Here is a 21,671-nt window from a genome sequence, read left to right as displayed (position 1 = left end):
TTCATTTTCCAAAGAAACTGTTTCTCCTTGGAAGGTCAGCTTACTCTGATTTCTGAAGATCTCCTGCATTTAGCAAAATACTGCACTGTAATGGAACCATAAAGGGGGAACCAGCACTACTCACTGTCCACAGGATGTCCTGGTACCGAATTAAAAGCCGCACAATGTGCGCAGTGGTGGCAGCTGCTTGCATTTCTTGCTGGTTTGCACGTTTCCCTTTGTAGATGAAGAGGTTTGGTGCAACAATCATAGACACATTCCACAAATTCATCTTGTTTTTCCCCTCATTAGCAACCACCTTCTTCAGGAACTGAAGAAAGGCCTGGAAAAAAACCAATACTTGTTTAGTCTCAGGAAATAATTTGCTTCTGAAATGCACCATTTTCAAATGCACATGTCTGGCCGCTATACTTGCACTTGGAGGTGAAACGTAGTGGTTTTTTCATTGTGTTTGGATTAATCTATTATTTGTTGGTACAACCACCTGTGTCAACCACAGAGGAATAGTTAATGTTATCAAAACACACATTAAAATATTATCTATCACTCAGAGCATAATACCAAATTTATAAGGCAAATACGGTGTCTACACTAAGGCTCTGAATCCTTTAGTAGAGGTAAGATGTACACGTATTGCAAGGGAATAGTTACTTTTTTCATAGATTACCAAGTGTTCATTTTGATGTACCTGGCCAACGTCTTTTATATCACAGCCACTGAGGTGATTAGTCTGTATTCAAATGTGCACCAGTCCCACACGTAATACAACCTGAAGAATTTCTGCCAGTAACCCCCAAACTTTAATTCTGGGATAACAAAAGCAAGAAGAGCTAAGTGGTTGTTCGTTGATGTTATTTCTGCACATGCTTGGCAGAGTCAAAGGAAATTAATTTTCCCTTTTGGGTAGTTTATTCAGAATTTTGCTTGAATTACTGAAAAGCACAGACTGCAGCTATAGTTAGAGCTGAGGTCTACCAATGAGTCTTTCTGCAACATTGTTCTTGTTTCAGCTGGGATGGAGTTAATTTTCTTTCTAATATCTGGTAAAGGGCTGTGTTTTGGATTTAGGATAAGAATAATGTTGATAACACACCGATGTTTTAGTTGTTGCTAAGCAGTGTTTACACTTAGTCAAGTGTAATCTTTAGCTTCTCATGCTGCCCTGCCAGCAAGGGGGCTGGGGCAGCACGAGGAGAGTGAGAAATGTGCCTCTTTGAAATGAGTGCTTCATTCAAGAAATGATGCCTGGGATCCAGCAGTTGGATACCCCCAGCAACTATTTCTTAGTTGCTTGTAAAAGAAATGACAGCCAGGGAATTTGAACATCTTTTCAAGGAAATCATCAAAACCACAGACGAATACTTTCCTGGTGCAGCATTTGAAAAAAATTACGAGTTTCTCATTTAAAAGTCAAAAGCACCACAGATGGCAGGTGATAGCAAATGAAGAACTTACCTTGGCTGTGTCTCTGTTGGCTTCAGGCATCAGCATGATCAACAGATGCAAAGCTTGTAGTTGTAACTTGATCTTGGAGATTTCTAAGGATATGAATATTTAATATTTTTGAAATCCCAATTGCAATTGGTTTGTTCTAAAAACCTTGTGTGTCAGCAGTTCTAGAAATACCAACTAGTGCCTGGTTGAGACTAGCATGCTTAAGTGCTGATTAACCATACACTTTTTCCCAAATATAAGATCACCTCAATGAGTGGGTTTTTCCTCATCATCTTGGATATTTGTCACACGGGGACACGATGCTCTATAAAATTCTGTCTATATAGTAACAATCCAGTATTTTTCAGTACTAGCTGTGTATTTGTTGTAGGGAATGAAGTCACTTTGTTCTGCACAGACAGCTCCAGTTCAGTCTTCTCCAAACTGCTGACCCATTGCAACTGCATGCAGCCTGTGACTCACAAGGCGCACACTCAGGTATGTGAAGTTTATGGGAAGATGTCACCTCCTTCTGCCCTTAAAACTGCTCATGGGGACACTGAAAGCATGACTGCAACCTTAGGTAAAGATCCTCAGTTTTCTGTACCAATTTGCTAATAAATTCACCATCCTGAGACATTCGGTCTGTCCTAGATCAAGTGACTTTACAGTGAAGTCATAGGTATGGGAAGGTACAACTGCATTCTTCCTGGAAGAAAAATGAACAAAATGTACTGAGATTGAGAGGGTGTATGTACACTGAAAACAAAGCCCAGCTGCCTGAACCTTTCTGTGCTCACACATACCTCTGTACCAATGGTCTGACCTCAACATAAACCTTAACAGAAATAAAATAGGTCCAGTAGATCCAGTAGATAAAGGACAGGGATTTGAGTTTACCTTGCAGAAGTTTTCATTTGTGAAACCTACAGTTAATGTGAATCAGAGTCTCTATATGAAAGTCATTGCTCAGTCATTGTTTACTCACAGATTTCAAATTTTACATTAAACAGTTGTGTTATTCACACAACAAGCCTATGCTATTAGCTAAATGCAGACACCTTTTCTCATTTGAAAAAAAAATCTTGCAGAAAATTAAAATGTTTAGGCAAAGCACTGGGCCTGTTTTTCTCTCTACTTCACAGACAAAAAAAAGAGAGAAAAAAAATTACAGAGAGAAAAAAAATTACATGATTTTTCTTTATACACTTCAGAGACAGAAAAAAATTGTAGCATCTACTCATGCATTTTATCATATTAGAGACTATATTAACTCCATTTCCACATACTTTCTACTAGTGTGATGAATGCAGGCAGATATTCTACTGTGAAGAGTGGGCTTGGGAGTTCTCTTATAAACATTTTCAGCAGCCCTGCTGCATCGTTATTTCGTACTTGGTCCCAGTCAAAAGTGTCGTCATAAAATTTTGCCTCAAGTTCTTGATGGAGATTCTGAAAGATAAAAGAAAGATAAAAGGCCTTTAATCATTGCTGCTGATCCAGCAGTTTGTGATCACTTCAGGAATCCATTACAAGCAGCAGGCAGGTTTGTACAGCACTTGAACTAAAGCAGCCCTAAACCAGTGACAGCCTAGGTACAGCCATGTGGAGTTCAGGGTAGGTTAACAAATGAAGTTCCTGCAGATATTTGGTAACCCAGGCTAAATTTGGTTTGCTATAGCTAGATTTCTGCCAGTGAACAATTTGAACCATCATAAAGCAAGGCAATTTTGTGCAATGTCTTAGAACTAGAAGCAGAAAACTCAGTTAACACAGCTGTTCTTTTTGCTTAAAACACTCTCCAGAGGTTTTGACCCTTAAGTCACAAAGGAGTGGTGTTTCTTCCTCACTGCCAGTGAACTTGCTAGATAGTCTGAGTCCATGGGCCTCGAGCAAATGGCTTAAAATTAAGGTCTTCCCACCTTTAGAAGGAAGTTTTATGTCAGGATAATTATAGTTAGTTTTGGTCAAATTGTAGAAAAATAAAGATACAAAATCATTACTGTCAGAAAAATCTTAACGCATAAAAAACCCCCCAAACCTCTAAAACACAGGAGAGATTTAAGATAGAATTGATGATGATACCATTTGGGTTCCTGTTTAATCCCCTTGTTCTCCAAGGGCAGCATCTTGCTCCATAAGAGAGGTCTGTTTAGTTTGGAGTGTCACTAACCAGTGTTCAACACACATATGTGAATGGGAAATACTCAGCAAGGTTTCCTAGTAGGAACAGAATTTGGCTTCAAACCCAGACCACTGTTCAAAAAATGCAAGCTCCTCAAAAAATTGTTGAGTTAAAAAGATTGAAGGCCAGTATCGTAATATAAGGATATCCATAAATAATGCAGTTTTCACAATTATTACTGGCCAAACACTGTCTTATCCCTGGGAAATTTGCTGCTGCTTTTTAGGAGACCATTTATGACAACATATATCTGTAGCAAATATTCAGTCTCAGATCTTGATTTTGTCAGATGTACTTTAATATTATGCAAAAGGTTCAGTCCATTCAGGCAGAAAAGCTTTTAAAAATGAATTCTGTTTGCCATGTCTCACATGAATGGAAGGAAATTACATATCAAGTACAGTCACACATAATGAGGGAGAATGGTTGCATAAATGGAAGTAGAAAGTCGTTCAGGATTTGGCACATAATGTTACAGTCTCATTTTTACTAGCACATTTTACTGGTTTTAATCTGGGCTATCTCAGCTTCCTCTGTATTCCCATCCTTTGCAAATAACTGATACGAACACCTAGACTGAATTCTCTCCTGTAACTGACTGGAAATGTGGAACAGAAATCCTCACCTCATCAAAAGCACAAGAGGACAGAATTCTACTCCACATTTTTCTGCTGAGAACTGGGAAAAAGCCATAAAAATAGAAAGCAAGATTTTGGAAACACAAACATTTTATATATATATACACACACTTACACTTTTATATATATCTCCACACAGGTAAGCATATATTTTACACACTCAATTCCCTCCCTCCCCTGCCTCGCATGCATGTATTTATGTATGCATCCAATACTTTTAAAATGTGTGTTGCAATTTTTTTTAACATGACTGATCCTTCACTAGACAAATCATGCAGTTTTGGTTCACTGGAGTTTTGTTACAGAGGAAAACTTGTATTCATGTCTTCTATTCTTTGTTTTATAGAAGAGTAACCTTTAATCATTTCCATATGCCTTTTCTTTCTCCAAACAAGACTGAAATAAAGTTGGAATGCCCTCAAGTCCTAATGTCATAATAATGTATGAAGGCTTTTGAAGAATGAAATCTGGATCTGCTTTGAAAAAGCCTCTTTCTTGCTCATTCCTTGTTGGACAGACTTAAATGAAACCAAAACTCAGATAATTTAAAACTTTCATATGGGCAGTTTAACTTACCACCTAGTGTAGGAGAGTTGCATGTAAAGTCGTATCTCATAGCAGCTCCCAGGATACAGGTTGTGAAAAAGAAGTGAACAAGACACAGTACAGTGTATGCAAAGAATATGAAAATAATTGAATTAGAGCACACTCCTGCTGTGTAATCTCAGTGGAGACGTTGGAAAAATTTGAGATTGTGTGAAGTAAGATTTAGGCATTTGTATGAAAAAATGGGGAAGCTGAGAAGTACAGGGCAAGTTAGGAGCTCCCTTCTGCAAGATGTGACTCTTTTCAAGGCCCTGGGTACTTTTATCAATGCACAGAGTCAAAGGAGCTGGGATGCTGCTGCCTATATTTGGAGTGTTTCACGTAATGCTGCTTTTTCTTATTCAGCCATTTTTATGATTCCTGGCCCACCAATGTTTAGCAATCCCCAACATTTGTGTGGCTGCTACAATGTTGAGACTTCCTGCCTCAAAATACAGAACTAGCTTTCTTGAGGATGAGAAAGCAGGAGTAGGATGTACTGTAAGGTGTTGCTTAAACCAGATCAAAAAAAGCCTGGGCAAAAAATAACCAAAAATCTGGGAAAGAGGTAGACACTACTAAGCCCAGAAAAAACCCAACCAAACAAAAAACTGCCTTGTTTTTCCAATTTGCCTCCTCCAGCTCCTGGAATCAAGTTGGTCTGGAGAAACAATTGCAAGTATTACTGGCCCACAGTGTCAGGTTATTGGGTTCCAATTATCCTGTGTTCATAGCCCACAAATAGCCTGTGAAAATCCAGTACTTCAGGCTGCCAGCAGTGAAGAGAGGACAAATTTCTCTCACTTGGAACACAAAACTGCAAGATCACAGATGATAAATGAAAAATAAAATGACACAGAGGTTAAAATGACATAGAATAAGATGTTTATCTGATGTTCACTCAGTTTAGAAACTCTGAATTTCTGAAATAAGTTAAAACAGAGATAAGATCACAACAATTTTGGATGACAGAGATAAACTGAAAAGATGTCTCAAAGTTTTGTGGGGAAAAATTGCATTCAACGTCAAGTCTGTGCTTTATATAGAACATTAACTAAAGCAATAGACCAAATGTTCTGTGATTTATTGGTTCCCAGGAACTAATCTGACCTTTCACTGGCAGGAGTAGGAATGCTGAACTACACAGATCAGTATTTATGAGCAGTCTGAATTTGTGTGAATGCTGTATTATTTTACACAGATATTGTGGTCCAGAAGATGGAAAACTTGGCTTGAGTGTATACCTTGACTCTGGAGGCAGATCCAGGAACTCGTAGAATTCCTTCAGTTTCCAAACCTGTTTCCTCAAGCTTGAGCAGCAGCTGTAAGAAGAGACAACAAAATTGAAGAAAATATTCAGAAATGCTTAAGAATACTGTTGACTTTTTTTCAATCCAGGTATCCTTGAAACTAATCTGGAAAAGATACATTTCTATGGAATCTGCTAATGGAAACAAGCCAGCTCATGTGAATAAACCTACCTAATTTGTTCGCCATATTCCTGACCCTGAAGTAAGGAGGATACAGAGTATAGAAAACTGCTAATGCAATAGGCCCCTCTGTCCTTGAATTGAGAGTTGGTACTGCTATAGAACAATTAATACATAAATGTATTAATAAAAGAGTAGATATACTTAAATACAATGGTGTTTTGAAGGAAAAATAACTTCTGAGAAATGTTTAAGTGTGCCCCAAGAGCACAATGGAAATGCCTATAGATAACATAGGTATTTTGGAACTGAGAACTCAGATTAGAAAATGATCCCAGGGTATTTTATTTTGAAATTTCTGTGAATAGAGGACTTAAGTTTCCACTCTAATTTGTTATTAAAAAAAAAAAAAGGTTTGGTTTTACATAATTTTGAACATAGAGGAAAAAAATAATTTCCCAGCATTTAATCATACAGTTCTGGATTTGCACCACCAGATCTGCTTCCTGCCCTAGCCTGGATTCTTCTAATTTCCCACGGTATTGATGCCTTAGGTTTTAACTTTTGTATTTTTCAAATCCTGTACTGCTTAGTGTGTAACTCTGAAACTTCTTCTAGCCTGTTAGATACTGTTCTCCCATTCTGGTTAGACATAACAAACCATCTCTAGGTTTGCACTTCAAGGACACCTTGTTGTCCCAGGCCCTGAAATATGTAAATTAAAGCCTCTGAATGGGGGGGCAAACTTGGGGTAATTACTTAATTACCTGAAATTGTAATTGGAGAATTAACCCTGATATGCAAATGGACCAAACTTACAAAACTGTGAAAAACCTGTGACCCAGGGTCCATCTTGGGTGGAGCCCCTCAGGGGCTTTTGACTGCCCAAGGTGTACCTATTGAAGGGCCCTCAATAAATACCCACTTTTATTTCTTTGATCTTATCTAGCCTCTGTTTACAGGTAGCCACTTCAAGGCATCAGTTCCTTGACAGGGAAGCAGTGGAGCTGATTGTAAAGACATGTAAATGTTCAAGTTGTGTCAGTCTTTCCCCTGACACTTCTCCTTTTGTCAGTAATTACAGGGAAATCTGTTGCAGTTTTGAGTCCATGTAAATCTGTGCAATTGCACATGTACTTGTGTCTGTGTACCTACCTCCAAGACATCCACTGGGCATCTCCGTACAGCCAAATGTCTCTTATAAATACCCTTGTCTTGCCATACAAACCTCAATGAGAAGATACCCCTTCCATTCTGGAAGTAGTAGCTAAGTAATACCTATGGTTTGAATTAATGTTAAAGTCAGACTCCCGAGACAACTCATCTCTGCCACTTCTGCACACACCATTTTGCATGGCTCTCTAATTTAATGAAAAAAGGAAACAAAGACATTTGTTTCCCAAAGTTTCCTGCGTGGTATCACATAATTACAAACCAAAAAGGGTCCCCACCACAAATAAAACACCAAAAAAGGAGCAAATTTTCTCTCCTTGTCACAAAATTTTCAAACCACAATACTCAGTCAAACAGTCTGTAGACTCCTGCCAGTCTGTAAAGCCTGCATCTTCTCTTATCTGATGACTCTTTTGAGTGTCAATACAAATGGTGGAAAAGCAAATATTAGTGAGTGACCAAGCAGGCCAGATGATACTCACTTTTTGGAAGATAAGGGGCACTTTTATTCCAGGAACCTTCTTTTGATCATTCTCCAGCAGTACAGTCAGAGGGACTCCGAAAAGACCATTCTCTTAAAAACAATAACAGCAAATGTGAAAACGAGAAAACACAGCCTCGTAAGCATCTTCTTTCAAAGCTGATTGACATGAAGGTGACTGCAAAGGGGATGCCACACACGGTACCTCGTCCCCGCACCCTCTCCACACGGTTCCTCTTCAGTTCCACGCCCAGCGCGTCGTAGAAAGCCGTGAGCTCAATCAGGGAGAGGTAGCGGATCTTCTTCATGTCTTCAGGAGAGAGGTCCCCAACCTCTGTCAGTCCGAACCGGCTTTTCCGAACAATGAATTTCTACAGTAGAGATGGGTCGCATCTTTATTTGCACAAAAATTACAGGAAATGAATTTTTGTTTCGAAAGAAGCGCCCGTATTGGCGCATGGGATTGGAAGTCATGTTGGGGTAGATGGATAACAACAGGGAGACTAACTATAGCCCTCTATATTGGCCTGGTGTGGTGACATAGCTTGCATCCACCTGAACATAAAATTGAGCTGCTTGCTCACCATGCTCCCTTGCAGTGTGACTGGGAGGTGGTGCTGAAGCACCTCAGTGCCTGTAGTCCTGCTGGGACAAATGAGTTACGTGCTTCTTTTAAACATTTTTACCAGTTTCAGCAGGACGCAGCATTTTGCTCTGCTTCTGCCTTCCCCAAAATGTCTTTGAATGCTGTTGAAGTCGCTGACATGGTTAATCATGGATATGGTTGTATACCAATTGCTGTGTGTAATGAATCCATGCCTGCTTTGCATAACGCTATTAATTTATGAGGACTTACAGAGGAGTTCAAACTAAAGATCCGAAGAAAAGCCCAGAAGCAAAATTGCTTAGTCCAGAAGCCAACCTGACAACTTAGTGGTATTTTTTATTACTCAAGAAGCATTTAGGCTTAGAAACAGGACTCCCAGCAGCTAAGAAATTATTTGCTCAAGTAGATTTGAACTAAACGGTACTGAGTAACTCGGGGGCATGTGAAGATGTCTACATATTTTAGAAACTGCAGCATCGTGGACCAGAGCCAGGAATGCTGTGTCATGACAGATGCATTTGTACAAATGTCAAAAAGAACAAACACCCATCAGTTTCTGACATAATTGTTAGACATAACAACGAAGTCGTAGTAAAAAACCTGCTTTTCAAAGAACTGTGGATCTTTGGTATTGTATGGTTTTTTAATTTATTGTAATTTAAACCAGGAACTTTTAGTCAGAGGTATAAATAAATAGTGTTACAAAACGTCTCTCTGCTTTAGGTAGCTGAGTGGAAACTCAGCCTCCAGCAATGTTTTGCTTCTGGAGATTTCAGCTCAGCCCTTCAGTTTTAAAAAAATTGGAATTCAGAATGTTTAACCCATTTTTAAATTAAGCCAGTCAAACTGATTAAGAAAAAGGTAAACACCCCCCCTCCACACACCAAACCAAACCAAAAATTAAACTTCAGATTTCAAAAGGAAGAGAGTACAATGGACATCTAAATCATGTAGTTTAAGACTTTCTACATTACTTTGCACATGGTTTTTCAATAGGGGTTAATAATAATTGGGGGAGAAAGAGTGTAGGGAATGGAATAACTTATTTATGTGCTGCCTGGGGCATTTTTAGGCCAGAATATTCCCTCCTTAGAATGCAGCAATTCCACTGCTACCCTTATTCTGAGACAATGTAACAAAAGCTGCATGGGGGGATAGCCTTCTGATGATACATAAAATACTACAGAATATCTACACATTTTGGTTCCAGTGATGCAAAAAGTGCAAAAGTAGTCAAAATGCAATAAATCACCTTGAAAAAAAGGAAAAAAAATCAGATTGTATACATATATTTTCTGGGGGGAAAGAAAAAAAATTCCAAGCACTGCAAAACTGATTGAAAAGGCTGCTACAAAGATTTTCCACAGTGTCTGTTTGACTCCTAGGGTCACTGTGATGTGATGCTGTGGTTAATACAAGTTTTAGGGCTGGCCATCATTCTTCTGTCTTGTGTCACAATTTTCTAGTGGTTTTTCTTAAAGCGGTGTAGTATGCAGGTCTGAAGGAGGCTGTGCTATCCTGAAATTAGATTACTAACATTTTGGCTAAGGACCGTGTCTGATATTTTGCCACGTTGTTTCTATGTGGAATTATGCAGCGTACTCAGTCTCGTAGTTCTGTAATATCTTCAGCTAAGTCACAAGGATCATGGTCCCACGCTGGGGAAATCACATGTACATCGGGGAAATCCCTACGCTCCTGGGGACATCCAGTTGATTCTTCTAGGAGTCAGGGGACTCCCTGCATGCAGGGGACATGCTATTTTGTGATATATAATATCTCTCTGTGCAACTCTGTACACACTATCAATAAAGCTGCCTATGCTCTCAGAGCCTCCCTGGAAAAAGTGTGATGTTGCTCAGCCTCCAGTGCAGCCCCGCTGTCCCACCATGGGGAAGGAGGGACAGTCCTTCCGAGTGTAGGTGACTAGTTGCTCAGTGTGAGAGGTGATTTTTCTGCTGAGGCCCATTATGGTCTGAGTCATTATGGGAAAAAACCAAGTACCACAAGTGGCAGCAGATGAAGTAAGGGAAAGGCCAACATCAACAGCTATGATTGTTGACTTTATTCAGAAACTCTCTGCAGTGAGCTGGCATGTTTCTTGTGTGGTCTTCTGAGCTCACAAAATTATGTCCTGCATGCAGAGCAGTTCAACTCCAGTGCAATACTGACGTTTTCTAAAACTTATCAATTATGAAGACACAGATCCATGATATTCAATGTAGCATTGTCTCTTCCCTCTTTGTCATCAGTTTCTCTGCTCTGTCAACTGGGAGCTGTCTGAGCTGTTACAGAGAACAATTTGTGGGTGTGCATGTGTTTTAGTAAACACCAAAATCATGATGAGTGCAGAGATACCCTTACTCTCCACAAGACACCAAGTTACCGCCACAAAAAACCCCAACCAACCAAAGACACAAAAAAGGCACAGGGATTTCACGTAAGTTAGGTAATTTACTTGGTGTCTTATCATTCAACATGGAAGCTTACTTCTGCATCTCAGCTTCCTCTTCCTTGGTGGAATCTGATATGGACAACTGAATAATTCTCAGATAATTCAATATCTGTATGGGTTGTAACAATTTCAGATTAGTTTGGGACCTCAGGACATCACAACATTCAGGAAATTCTTCCAAATAATTCACATCCATTTCATACATGTCACTAAAGAGGTGGTATTGCAAGCACTACATTAAACCTCCAGTTTTCAGTGATGGAAGTTGTGAGGGCTGATGGAAGTAGAAAATTGACTTCCATGACTTCACAAAATAATTCCAGATAATGACAAAACTGCTCATTGTATGTCTGGTTGGATGACATGGCAAACTTTTCCTGAACAATTCATGTAGTATCTCCTACAGTGTGATTGCACTCAATACTGACTGGAGACAGCCAGTACTGCTGCAGGACTAAGGTTTGCTTTCCTCCCTCCATCTGCAAAGCAATTTTAAATCCATGTGTTATGAAAGGCAGATAATCTGTGGGGGAAAAAGTAGGAAAGCAGACCAGTAATGAAAATGATTGTTAGTTTTAATGCCAGTAAGCAGTTTTTATTTCTGTATGAAAAAATGATGGATGATGCAATATTTGTGGACTGAGCTACTCATACTCATCTGGGTGCACATGTTCATGATGGGTGCAAGTAAAAATGTGGCTTGGATATCCATATTAACTTTGGTGCCTCCCTGGGAATCAATCACAGGCAGTAGGCAGGCACAGTGAGAAGTCTCTACAAAGCACACGCTGCAAAGGACAGATCACGTGTCTGAACAGACTCCAGTGTGCTGGGGATATAAAGCAGGAAATTGCTGTGTTAAAGAAAACAATTGAGGAAATACATGGAGAAGAAACTTACTGGCAAAGCCGAGTCTTCCTTTTTGAACCTCTGGTTTTTTGGCCACTCTTGGGTTTTTGGAAGGACTGTAATGGATTCTGAGAAAGAGACCTCATAGGAGAGCTCTTCTGTTATGGATGGGCTGCCTTTATCTATTCCACAGTCTAGACAGCTCTTAGCTGAAAATAAGGGAAATTGTATATGAATGATGAATAGATGCTTGCATTTAGTACAGAGACATTAAAAAATTGAACCAAGATGACAAAATTCTTGAGAAAGTAATGAAGGAAGTGCTTCGAAGAAGAATTTCAGTGCAAACCACAGCATGTTCCTGTTTTGTCTCGAGGAAATAACCCCTTAGAAATAAAATCCCTATTTTCTTTTTAGATTATTTAACTTGTTGCTTTCTGTGAGAAAGATAGTCAAGCTGGAACTTCCTGTTTATCAGGAATTACCAAGTTTTTGTACTCCATCCTTGTCTACCCAGGCCAGCAAACTGTGGTGGCACTTGTCAAATGAACAATTAAAAACAAAAGGTCTTGACAGAAAAATGCTGTTGACACAGTTTCTCAGGTTACTGGTGACTTATTTACAATCACAAGACATTGTGCATATATTTTATGTGGTCACATACACATATTTCTCATTGTTGATAGTTTAGGTGTCTAGGACCAAAACAGGACAAAATGTACAATATTCCAGTTTGAAAAATGCTAAATCTACTGGCATTTCTAGTAGATACTGTGAAATGACTTATTGCTCTTCTGTAAAATTTAGTCACCTCCTTAAATTACTGGATGTCAGAGGAAAATTTTTCAAATCAGTACAATCAAGTCCAGAAATACGCTATTGTCATGGAGGCCAAAGTGTGATAACATACATGAGTTCCAGGGTTGCCAGCTTTCCTGATGGATGTCTAGTATCTCAGGTCAATTTTTAGTTTTTCTGTAAGGTTCAGGTCCTAAACCCAGTTGGGATGGAATAATAAATTTAATTGAAAGTGAAGTAAAATTTCAGCCCTCAAGACTGCAGAGAGAATTTACTAGCATGACACAAGAGTACTCAAAAGCCATGGCAATCAGAAAGTGAATTAAAAAACATTACATGTCTTATAAACCTGTGCATGCTCCATGTTCTCTGAATCATTGCAATTACAGTTACAGGGACTTTTTTGCAACACCATTTATTTTACAAGTCTGATATGAAGAAAGTTAAGTGTGTTATTAAGTGGCTTCTGGTTTCTGTACTGTGGCTTTAGTTTTTGTGTAATGTCCAAGCCATTTAAGATGTTTTCCATCTTTCTTTCCACCCTTGGACCTGGGACCACAGACTGCTCATAGTACCCCTGGGCATTTGGTTCCGCATTTGTTTCAGCAGAACTGCTTGCAGAACAAAAGCATCAGCAGAGCAGCTCTTGCCAACAAGGAAAATGTCTGTGGCACTGTATCCAAAGATAAATAGCCAAGGGAAGTATTTAGAAATTTGGATATTAATATTCCTTTAGTTAAGCCCTGAACAATGGTGATGGGAAGAGCTTTCAAACTAAAAGATGGACATTCTCATGGGTGGTTGCTGACAATTATCCAGACACTGAGTACAGAAGAGCTATTACTTTCATTAGCACTGCCAATCACTGTCAGGGCAAAGCATTTAAGGGATAAGACCATTCATAGATCAGAACAATAGGGCAGAACCAGGAAAACTACAAATTTCTAATACTACAGTTTCTGCAGTATTGGAGAAGAAGTGTGGAGGAAACATGCCTCTTTTTTTTTTGGCTTGCACCAAGAAAATATACTGATGACGTATTTTGGACAAATTCTGCACCATATTGTTTACAGATTATTTTTACATTCCCAGCCTTGCAATGATCAGCATTTTTTAGATGCTGATCCCTCAAGGGCAACAGTCTGTGTCTGTACAACACTGGTCTTTAGTGGGAAACTTTGGTTCCTGCATGACAATAAGCTGACAATGATCTTGTCAAGGAAATACATGCAGCACTGCCCCAACATGAAAGGGGACTAACCTCTGAACCACAAAAGGGTCTTTCTGTCTGTCATTTTACTAGGAGGAAAGTGAACACTGGTTACATGTTGTCATACTCACAGCTAACTGATTTCCAAACTGGCTTCTGCCCAGGAAGCTGGATACCATTAGAAGATACTGGTGACACTGGAACTGTCTCAAATGTGGGCTGATAGGCAAGGAAAAACGATCAGACTTCAGTGAAGGTAAACGCCTACGGACAGAAACTGCTACAGTTCAAGCAACGGTGTATCATTCCCAGCTTACACTCTTTTGACAAGATTAAGCAACCTGTTGTGATTCTTCAGGGTGTATTTTTCATAGCCAAGCCTGAAAATCAGTCTTCCCCAAGACTGCACAGATTTGGACCATGTGGAAGTCAGTACTATTGCAGCTTGCTGTACCTAATGAGTCCTGTCCTATAAAATGACTGAAATTAGCTAAGTAAATTGCTGTACAGAGTTAGACTAACCGAAAGGTCCTCCTCAAATTGTAAATCATTCTGGCTTTAATCATTTTGGCCACAAATCTTTTTGAAGACTCTCTGGCACATGTTGAGTACTACTATTCTCAGGGACCTGTCAGAAATCAGTCTGTCTGCTACTTCTTGTGATTTGGGCTCCAGAAAGTTATTAATAGATGGATGTCCTCCCATAGGTTATACACTAATACTTGTATCAGTGAACCGCAAAAAAAAACTTGGGGGAACAAAGAAACATTTTCTATAGTCAAATTCATTTCGTTTCACTCCAGAAATCATTCTGCACTGCAGAGAAGTGTCTTGGCAGCCCAGGGGGTGACTTTGAAGCACTGTCACTTCTTCTTAGCAGTGGAGTTTTGGCCTTGTCCTCAGCAGTTTTGTGGCCCGTACGGACAAATCTGAGTGTTTGTGTTCCATGGGCAGTAGCAGCTCAACTATTTGTTCTTGAGTAAAAAAACAGCAAACAAAAACAAGGTCAGGAATTTAAAAAATGCTCTGGTTTACTCAGTGAAAATAACCACAATGTTTCAAACCTGTCTTATATTTTTTCTGCTGTTATTTGCATCCTTGTGGGAGTCCCTGAAGCCCGCAGCCTTTCTCAAACCTGCTGTCTCACCCGCCCTGAGCCTGATGGAGCAGACCCAGTTTTCCAGCTGAACCCGCAGCTCTGGGCCCCCATGAGTCCTCAGTATGTCTTTAAATCACTCTTCAAATTGCTAAGTCAGCTGTTTATCAACAAGTAGCAATGCCTCGGGGCAGAAATTCTGTTTTCCTCAGTTGTGGTCAATATGTGGAGCATTCAGGCTGCTAAAAAATGGCAGATATTTAAAAGACAGACAGTTCTTCCAATTGGAAGCCCGAAATAATGTTGCAGTTGTTTTATTCAGTTTATGCCCTGAGCTATTCGGGTAACAAAGTGAAAGGAATGAGGGACTTGTCTTTACAAACAAGCTGTGGGCCTGCTGGTAGATAAAACTAGTACTGAGAGATAAAAGAAACAATGGGAAGGATTCCACTGATTGATGAATGGAAAGAAAGAGATCTGTCTTTACAAATAAATTATAGGTCTGCTGATAAATGAAATTGGATATTGAAAGATGAAAAAAACAATGGGAAGAACCATAAATTCCATAAGAATTAAAATAAAGGGGATGGGGCGGATTATACATTAGAAGGGAGTCTTAGGTATTAGGCATTTTGGGGAGTCTGTACCTCCCAAGTACCTCAGCCAATGGGGAAAGAGAGAGGGAAATGCGGTAAGGAAGTTAGGATAAATAGGAGGCTGCGCTCTCCAAAAATTTGAGAGACGCCAGGGGAAATGCCCCATGGCCTCTCCCCTTATTTGAATAAAGTAACAGGACTCCTCTGTCTCCTTTTTGGACATAAACCTCTGTTGTTTGTGGATTAATTTTCCTGACAAAAGTCAAATGTAACATGAATATAATCTCTCCTGAGAGAGTCCATTCAGTGGCTTGTGAACTTGATAGCAAGCAGGATTTGAGTCACATGGACTTCCTATGCCAGAAGACTGTAAGGACCATTGATTTTTTAGAAATGAGAACTGGATGCTTTTATGATAAAATCCCACAATATTTTCACAAAAAGCTTCAGGACATAAAAAAGTACTATAAAGTTCAGGTGGGAGTATAGAAGTGGAGATATGGCTAAACTTGCCTCAGCAATTTGGGAAAATCAACCATAAAAGTAGTTATGCTTCTCCTCAAGATCCAGATGGAGAAATTAATGGTAAACATTAGCAACTGGCTCATCTACTTTCAGTGCTCAAAATGTCTGACCCTGTGAACAGTATTCAGAACAGATTTACAGTCAGTCAAGTTTATTAATTAAAAAATGCTTCCAGCCTTGTTACAGGAGTGAAATGAGTCGTGAAGCACCTGCAGTAACCTGGTTCTGATAAGCAGGGCAGAGCTGGCAGACACGGATGTGGAAGATGGAGTGGACTGCACACCTCTGCCTGGCACCCAGCAGGGCTGGCAGCAGGCTGCTCTAGCCTGGAGCAATTGAATAATGTGAACTGTGCACAATAACTGGGGTACCTAAAAATGTCATATCCTCAGTCCCATTTCCCAGCCTTCACAGTGAGAGTGTATAAAGAAACCAAATCTGTGTCTCCTTTGTGAAAATGTCTTCCTTTCCCCCACCTTGACTTTTCTAAATCTTAGGATAAGATGTAAAAATGAAGGGAAGACTGGGAATAAAACCTTTTTAACGCATGAATTTAAAGATCCACATTATTTCTGTAGTATAAAAGAAAATTAAAGAACTTTTGAAGATCTTCTCTCAATGAATGTGAAAGACCAAGAGTCAAATTGTGTCCTTAAATAAACTGGGACAGCTTTAGTCATTTTCCTGGGGCTCCAGCAAAGGTGAGGCTTCCCCTATCCTGATTTCTGACTGAAAGTGATTATATGCAAAATGAGCCCACTGTTTGCTGCCCAAATATACGCAGGAATTTCCAATGGGAAGAGGAAATCAGAAGAGCAGGGAGAGGATGGAGATGAGGTAGACAGTTCTTTAGTAGCTACCCTCATTGTAGAAGATGTAAAACCATAACATTGGAGCACCAAAGAGACCAAATGTTATTTTCAGCCCTGCAGCTAAGGGAAATAAAGGCAAAGGAGGATAACCTTATAGCTCTGGCCAGGATCCAATTTTCCCATGCTTTGAATATATTCGTATTTCCAAGTACTGCCATCATAAACACCTTTTACATGCAAAGAGCTCTGGGTTAGTTAGTGATTCTTCTTTAACTAGGACATGATTTTGTCACACATTGCTGAAGTAAAATGCTTGTAAAAACTCTTCAGGAGTTTTAGTTAATTGCAACATACAGGGTAGGGCTGTTAATGAGCACAGTGCTTCATTTCCTCTCTTCAGTAACAGAATCAATGTATGAGTGTCCCCCATTTGTATTCTGCTGTTGATTTTTCTAGGCTCTGAGCACTAGCAGAGCCGATAGCTTCTGATGGAAGCGGCAGGGTACCAGCAGGAAGGAAAATCAGGCCACTGTGATTAATAAACCATCCAATTTAAAACTTGGTAGTGTGGCTGTCAGTTGAGTCTGCTGGCTGTAGACCTGTCTGAAGCAGAGCAAAAGCATCTCAGCGTGGACAGGCTGCTCTATGTGCCAAGGTATGGCTCTTGGAAGGGTGATCTCCCACAGGGGTAGCTTTTTGCCCCTAGGGATCATGGCACATGAGGGCATGGACCTCAAGGCAGGATGGCTGGAAAAGCACCCCTTCGTCTGTGGTGACTCATGTAGAGCCTGGCCACTAGGCAGTAGTAGCAAAACATCTGGCAGGCAGAGTTTTTTCAGAACAGAGAGAAAAAAACTGGGGCAAATCTATCTTTTTTCTTCCCCCACTCCAGATGACAACTAATTTATGCCTCTTTAGTGGTCCCCTAAATCTCATTTCAGGTGACCCTAGTGAGCTAATCACCTTTTCTCTCATTATTAGCCAAGGAAGAGAGTAATCCACCCTGTGACCCATCCCTCTAGCTCTTGTGATCCTTAGGTTGGTGGGAAGAGGGTGTAAATCCATCCTCCTAATGGGGAGGATTATAGAGTTATGTGAAACAATTAGAGCTGGTTTGCTATTTACAGCACGTTTACTTCTTCCCTTCCCAGCTAAAAGGCAGGATGGGAAAGCAAAACTCCATGTCATTTCAAGCAGTTTCCTTACCAGCCTCTTTTCCACAGCTGTGCTGAAAAGATTTGCCCCCTCCCATCCCCTGTCACTCTTTTCTTTTGGCTGGCTTGTTTTTAATGTGCTTCTCCTCCCTGTTCATCACAAAGATTCACCAGCAGCTGCAGGGCCACGCCCAAAGAGGCAGCAACGCTGCAGGGACTGCTGACACCCCCTTAAAAAGGCTACTTGGGAAACCCTTGGGTTAGGGACACAAGCCCTTCTGAAGTGTGTTTATCCCTGAAGGGATGATAATCAGGACAAAGTTTCTAAATCCTGTAACAAGAAGGAGAGATAGGAGTACTGGTGAATAGGAAAATTAAGAGTCTTGGGGCCTTGCAGGCTTTTAGAAGTACAATGTTTCACAGCCTGCTGGAGGGAGGTGATGGGGTGGGCTGCAGTTGTGTTTGTGCATCTGTGTTTGACGTCTAAGTAAGCACTTACAGAACTGCATATTTTTGTGGGAAGAAGAATTAGAAGACAATTACTCATTTGATCTTATCTTTCAGACTTTCACAATGCAGAACTAGTGAGCGAACTGAATTTTGGAGGAGGTAAAACACTGATTTGAAGGGCAAAGACTCTGAAGATCCAAATTCCTTTTCCAATTGAGAAACTTCAGCAATTGAGAAGGGGAAAAATAAGCAGGTCAAAAATAGATCAATAATATGACCATCTGAGAGGAAATATACAACATTTATTCTGCTGATTGAAACTTATTAGGAAACATAAGCTTTTGTAAAAAAAATTAAACACCTTAACGTTTGCAGATACTTGAATCAGGATAAGTGGGCTAAGCTAATTAGAAGTACCACCAGCTTTTTAATGTTCATGAAAACATGCCTGATGTTTTCTCATGAAAGAAAGACTGCCCACAGGAAACTACTGGACACTTCTGGATGTATTGGTGGGACATGTGCAAGAGGTTCAAGAGAATTCAGATACTTAATTTGGAGATAAATAATTTAATTATCTGGACATTGTATCTTTGTAATCCTAACATAACTATGCAGCTACAATTTTGTTTCCCAATTTTTTTTTTAATTAATCCAATATATCAAACCTTGAGGAGAAGGTAGAAAACACAGGAAGGGACAAAGTGATATCTAATGAAAAATAGTTTCTTGGAGTTCTGCAATGGCAAAAATTTTAATATTAATTTCAAAGGTGAGCTTGTGAGCTTATTGGTGACTCCACTGAAGATATCATGAGTGATAAACATAAAATCATGCGTGTTGCTTTGAGCAGTGGACTAAGCTCACACAGTTGACTGCATTCACCAGAATCAAAACATGTGGTGACAGGAACTTGTGCATTCAGAGCTATCCTCAGGGAAAAGTGGAGGAAACCTCCAGAGGTACTGCTGATTTCTGAAGCCATGAAGCAAATGAACAGTTAATAGGTTTTCATTTGCCACGTTAGTGAAATGTAACTGCCAGTGTACAAGGTACAATCATGCTGGCAGGTGTTTAATTGCTTATGCATATCTGAATCCCAGTTGCTTCATGAGACCAGTTTTACTTCACTGCTGAGACTGCTGAGTAAATAGCAAGTGTCCTCAGAAGCCATCAAAAATTTGAATAGGTGCCAAGAGTAACTCACCAATTTCCAAAAAATAAAGGAGTAAATGTTAGTCTTGATAGGAGGTTGCATGAGGAAGGCTGGTAACAGATACAACGTTATGTTACAGGTTAGTTACAAAACTGTGTAACATCTATCGTATTTGGTTTCTTCCTTTCCTCTCGAATGTAGTGTGTACAGTCTGGTCCTAGGGTCAGAAACTGCAAATGGCTATCTGTGCACTGTCAGCAGGAAAGGGTTCCTGTCTGGCACAAACCTTGGTGAGCTACGTGCAAATTGCATAAAAATTAAGATCAAAGACATTCACGAGGATACTTACAGAAGAGTCACTGGTGCCAAAGATGTCTCGCACATCCCGGACTGTGTGCTTGTTCTTCTTCCTCAGGGTCTGAGTGTAGGTGTTGTACCTCTTCTGTACAGCAGCAGCTTGAGTTCTGGTCAGAGTGGACAGCAGGGCTTGGCCATCCTCCTCTTCAGCTCCTGAGATCAGTGTGGATAAACCTACATCTTGCAGCCATTCTGCCTCCAGTTCTCCTTCTGTTGAGAAAGACAGCACGTTAATAAGCCTGACAGTGGAGGGTGAGGGGGCTGAAGGAAAGGAGTTGGCATGACAGACTGCTACCCCAGCCTTTACCTTGAGAATACTCTAATTCCCACCTTTCTTAGGCCAAAAGTGCAAGTTAAATTAGTTTTGTAAACATACTGTCAACTTTCAGTTTGTCAGTGTCTGCACAGCAGAGGCGTATGAGGAGAACAGAAGAGGCATTTCATCAGCATATGCATGTGAGGAAGGCAGCAGGGTAACCAGCCTGACAAAGCAAGGCCCCTGGAAATTAACCCCTAATTCAAGAGCATAAATCCCCTCAGTTACCATTTGCACCACGCTCACCATTTGTAGCATGCTGTACTGGAGAAGGCCATTTGGCTGATGGAAAGTAAATTGGTATTCCAATTCAAATGAACAGAAATACTGAAGGCATGTATACAACAGAACGATGTATTTGCACACTAATGATGCAATTTGAGATTCCAGAGGGTTGGCTGGTAGTCAGACAGCTAGTGAAGAAGCCACACTGAGAGAAGGGTGGTATCCACCTAGTCCAATTGCTTGTTTTCAACAAGATGATTAAGAACCAGAGCTGCTCACTAAAGAACAAAGCTCAGGAAGGGGTAGATGTCCAAGAGGTCATGTAGGGAAGGAAGATGCAGAAATAGCCATCATTGCATGCTAGGTATCATCCTAACTTCTAATGATTACAGACTCACTAGCACTGTACACCCCAGTGTTTCTTGGTATCTCAGTTAGTGACTAATATCTTCTTTAGACCTGTTCAATACCTGCTTCCCAACTGGCTCAATACTGTAATTGGTTCCATAGTGAGGTTATGCATTGTGGGAAGAATTGTTTTCGATCCTGGCTCTACTAGACATGGCAGAAGCTTCTGGCATCTTTTCACAGAGCCACACCTGCTGTCCCCTCGCTACCAAAACCTGTCCATGTGAAGACAATACAGGTTTTCAGCTTGCTACCTGTTACATTAAATGAATATGCCCTATCATTATTTGACTGGGAGAAGGTCCCCACATACCTTTTCTGCATCACTCAGTAATTTTGAATTTTGCTGTCATTGTTTTTGATTTGTGGTCTTTATCAAGTAAGCAGTCATAGTCTTTTAAAATTTCTCTTCACATAGAAGATTTTGAGGTCCTTCATTTCAGTTTTGTGAGCAATCCCAGCTCAGCAGTAAGCTGCTTGACACAAGAGAGTAATTTCGTTCCAGCCCTGACTGAAGAAGAGGTACTACAAATAAACATGTCAAACAGGAAATGGATTCATTTGCAGCATGTTCTATAAAACAACTTCTCAATGCACTTATTGTTCTTGTCCCAGTGCCAGTCTTAATGGCAGGTTGGTATTTCCACTATCCCTTTATTGCCTCTTCTTGACATCAGAATGCAGGCTGATTGATGGACACCAGTTTGCTGCACTTTGGCAGTTAGATACAC

General features: G+C 40.1%; 1 protein-coding gene across 8 annotated transcripts in view; it reads right to left on the bottom strand.

Annotated features, from left to right (window-relative positions):
• ARHGAP28 (Rho GTPase activating protein 28) overlaps positions 1 to 21,671 on the bottom strand; it is a 73,584-nt gene that overhangs the window by 7,116 nt on the left and 44,797 nt on the right. For 7 of the 8 annotated variants that reach the window (XM_042031070.1, XM_042031056.1, XM_042031063.1 and 4 more), the window contains exons 3-11: positions 19,984 to 20,201; positions 13,977 to 14,064; positions 11,889 to 12,046; positions 8,132 to 8,297; positions 7,928 to 8,019; positions 6,087 to 6,164; positions 2,724 to 2,886; positions 1,456 to 1,538; positions 125 to 322 (exon numbers count right to left, since the gene is read on the bottom strand). In XM_042031070.1, the coding sequence (XP_041887004.1) occupies positions 125 to 322; positions 1,456 to 1,538; positions 2,724 to 2,886; positions 6,087 to 6,164; positions 7,928 to 8,019; positions 8,132 to 8,297; positions 11,889 to 12,046; positions 13,977 to 14,064; positions 19,984 to 20,201 (1,244 nt within the window). The remainder of the gene's footprint in view (positions 1 to 124; positions 323 to 1,455; positions 1,539 to 2,723; positions 2,887 to 6,086; positions 6,165 to 7,927; positions 8,020 to 8,131; positions 8,298 to 11,888; positions 12,047 to 13,976; positions 14,065 to 19,983; positions 20,202 to 21,671) is intronic. The other variant, XM_042031092.1, reaches the window with a different exon arrangement.

The sequence above is a fragment of the Corvus kubaryi genome, unplaced genomic scaffold (genome assembly GCF_017639235.1).
Source record: "Corvus kubaryi isolate FWS band 111438036 unplaced genomic scaffold, C.kubaryi_AGA036_p1.0 132, whole genome shotgun sequence".
Lineage (NCBI taxonomy): Eukaryota > Metazoa > Chordata > Aves > Passeriformes > Corvidae > Corvus > Corvus kubaryi.
Note: the sequence above shows the minus strand (reverse complement) of the source record. Positions and strands in the feature narration are given on the sequence as shown.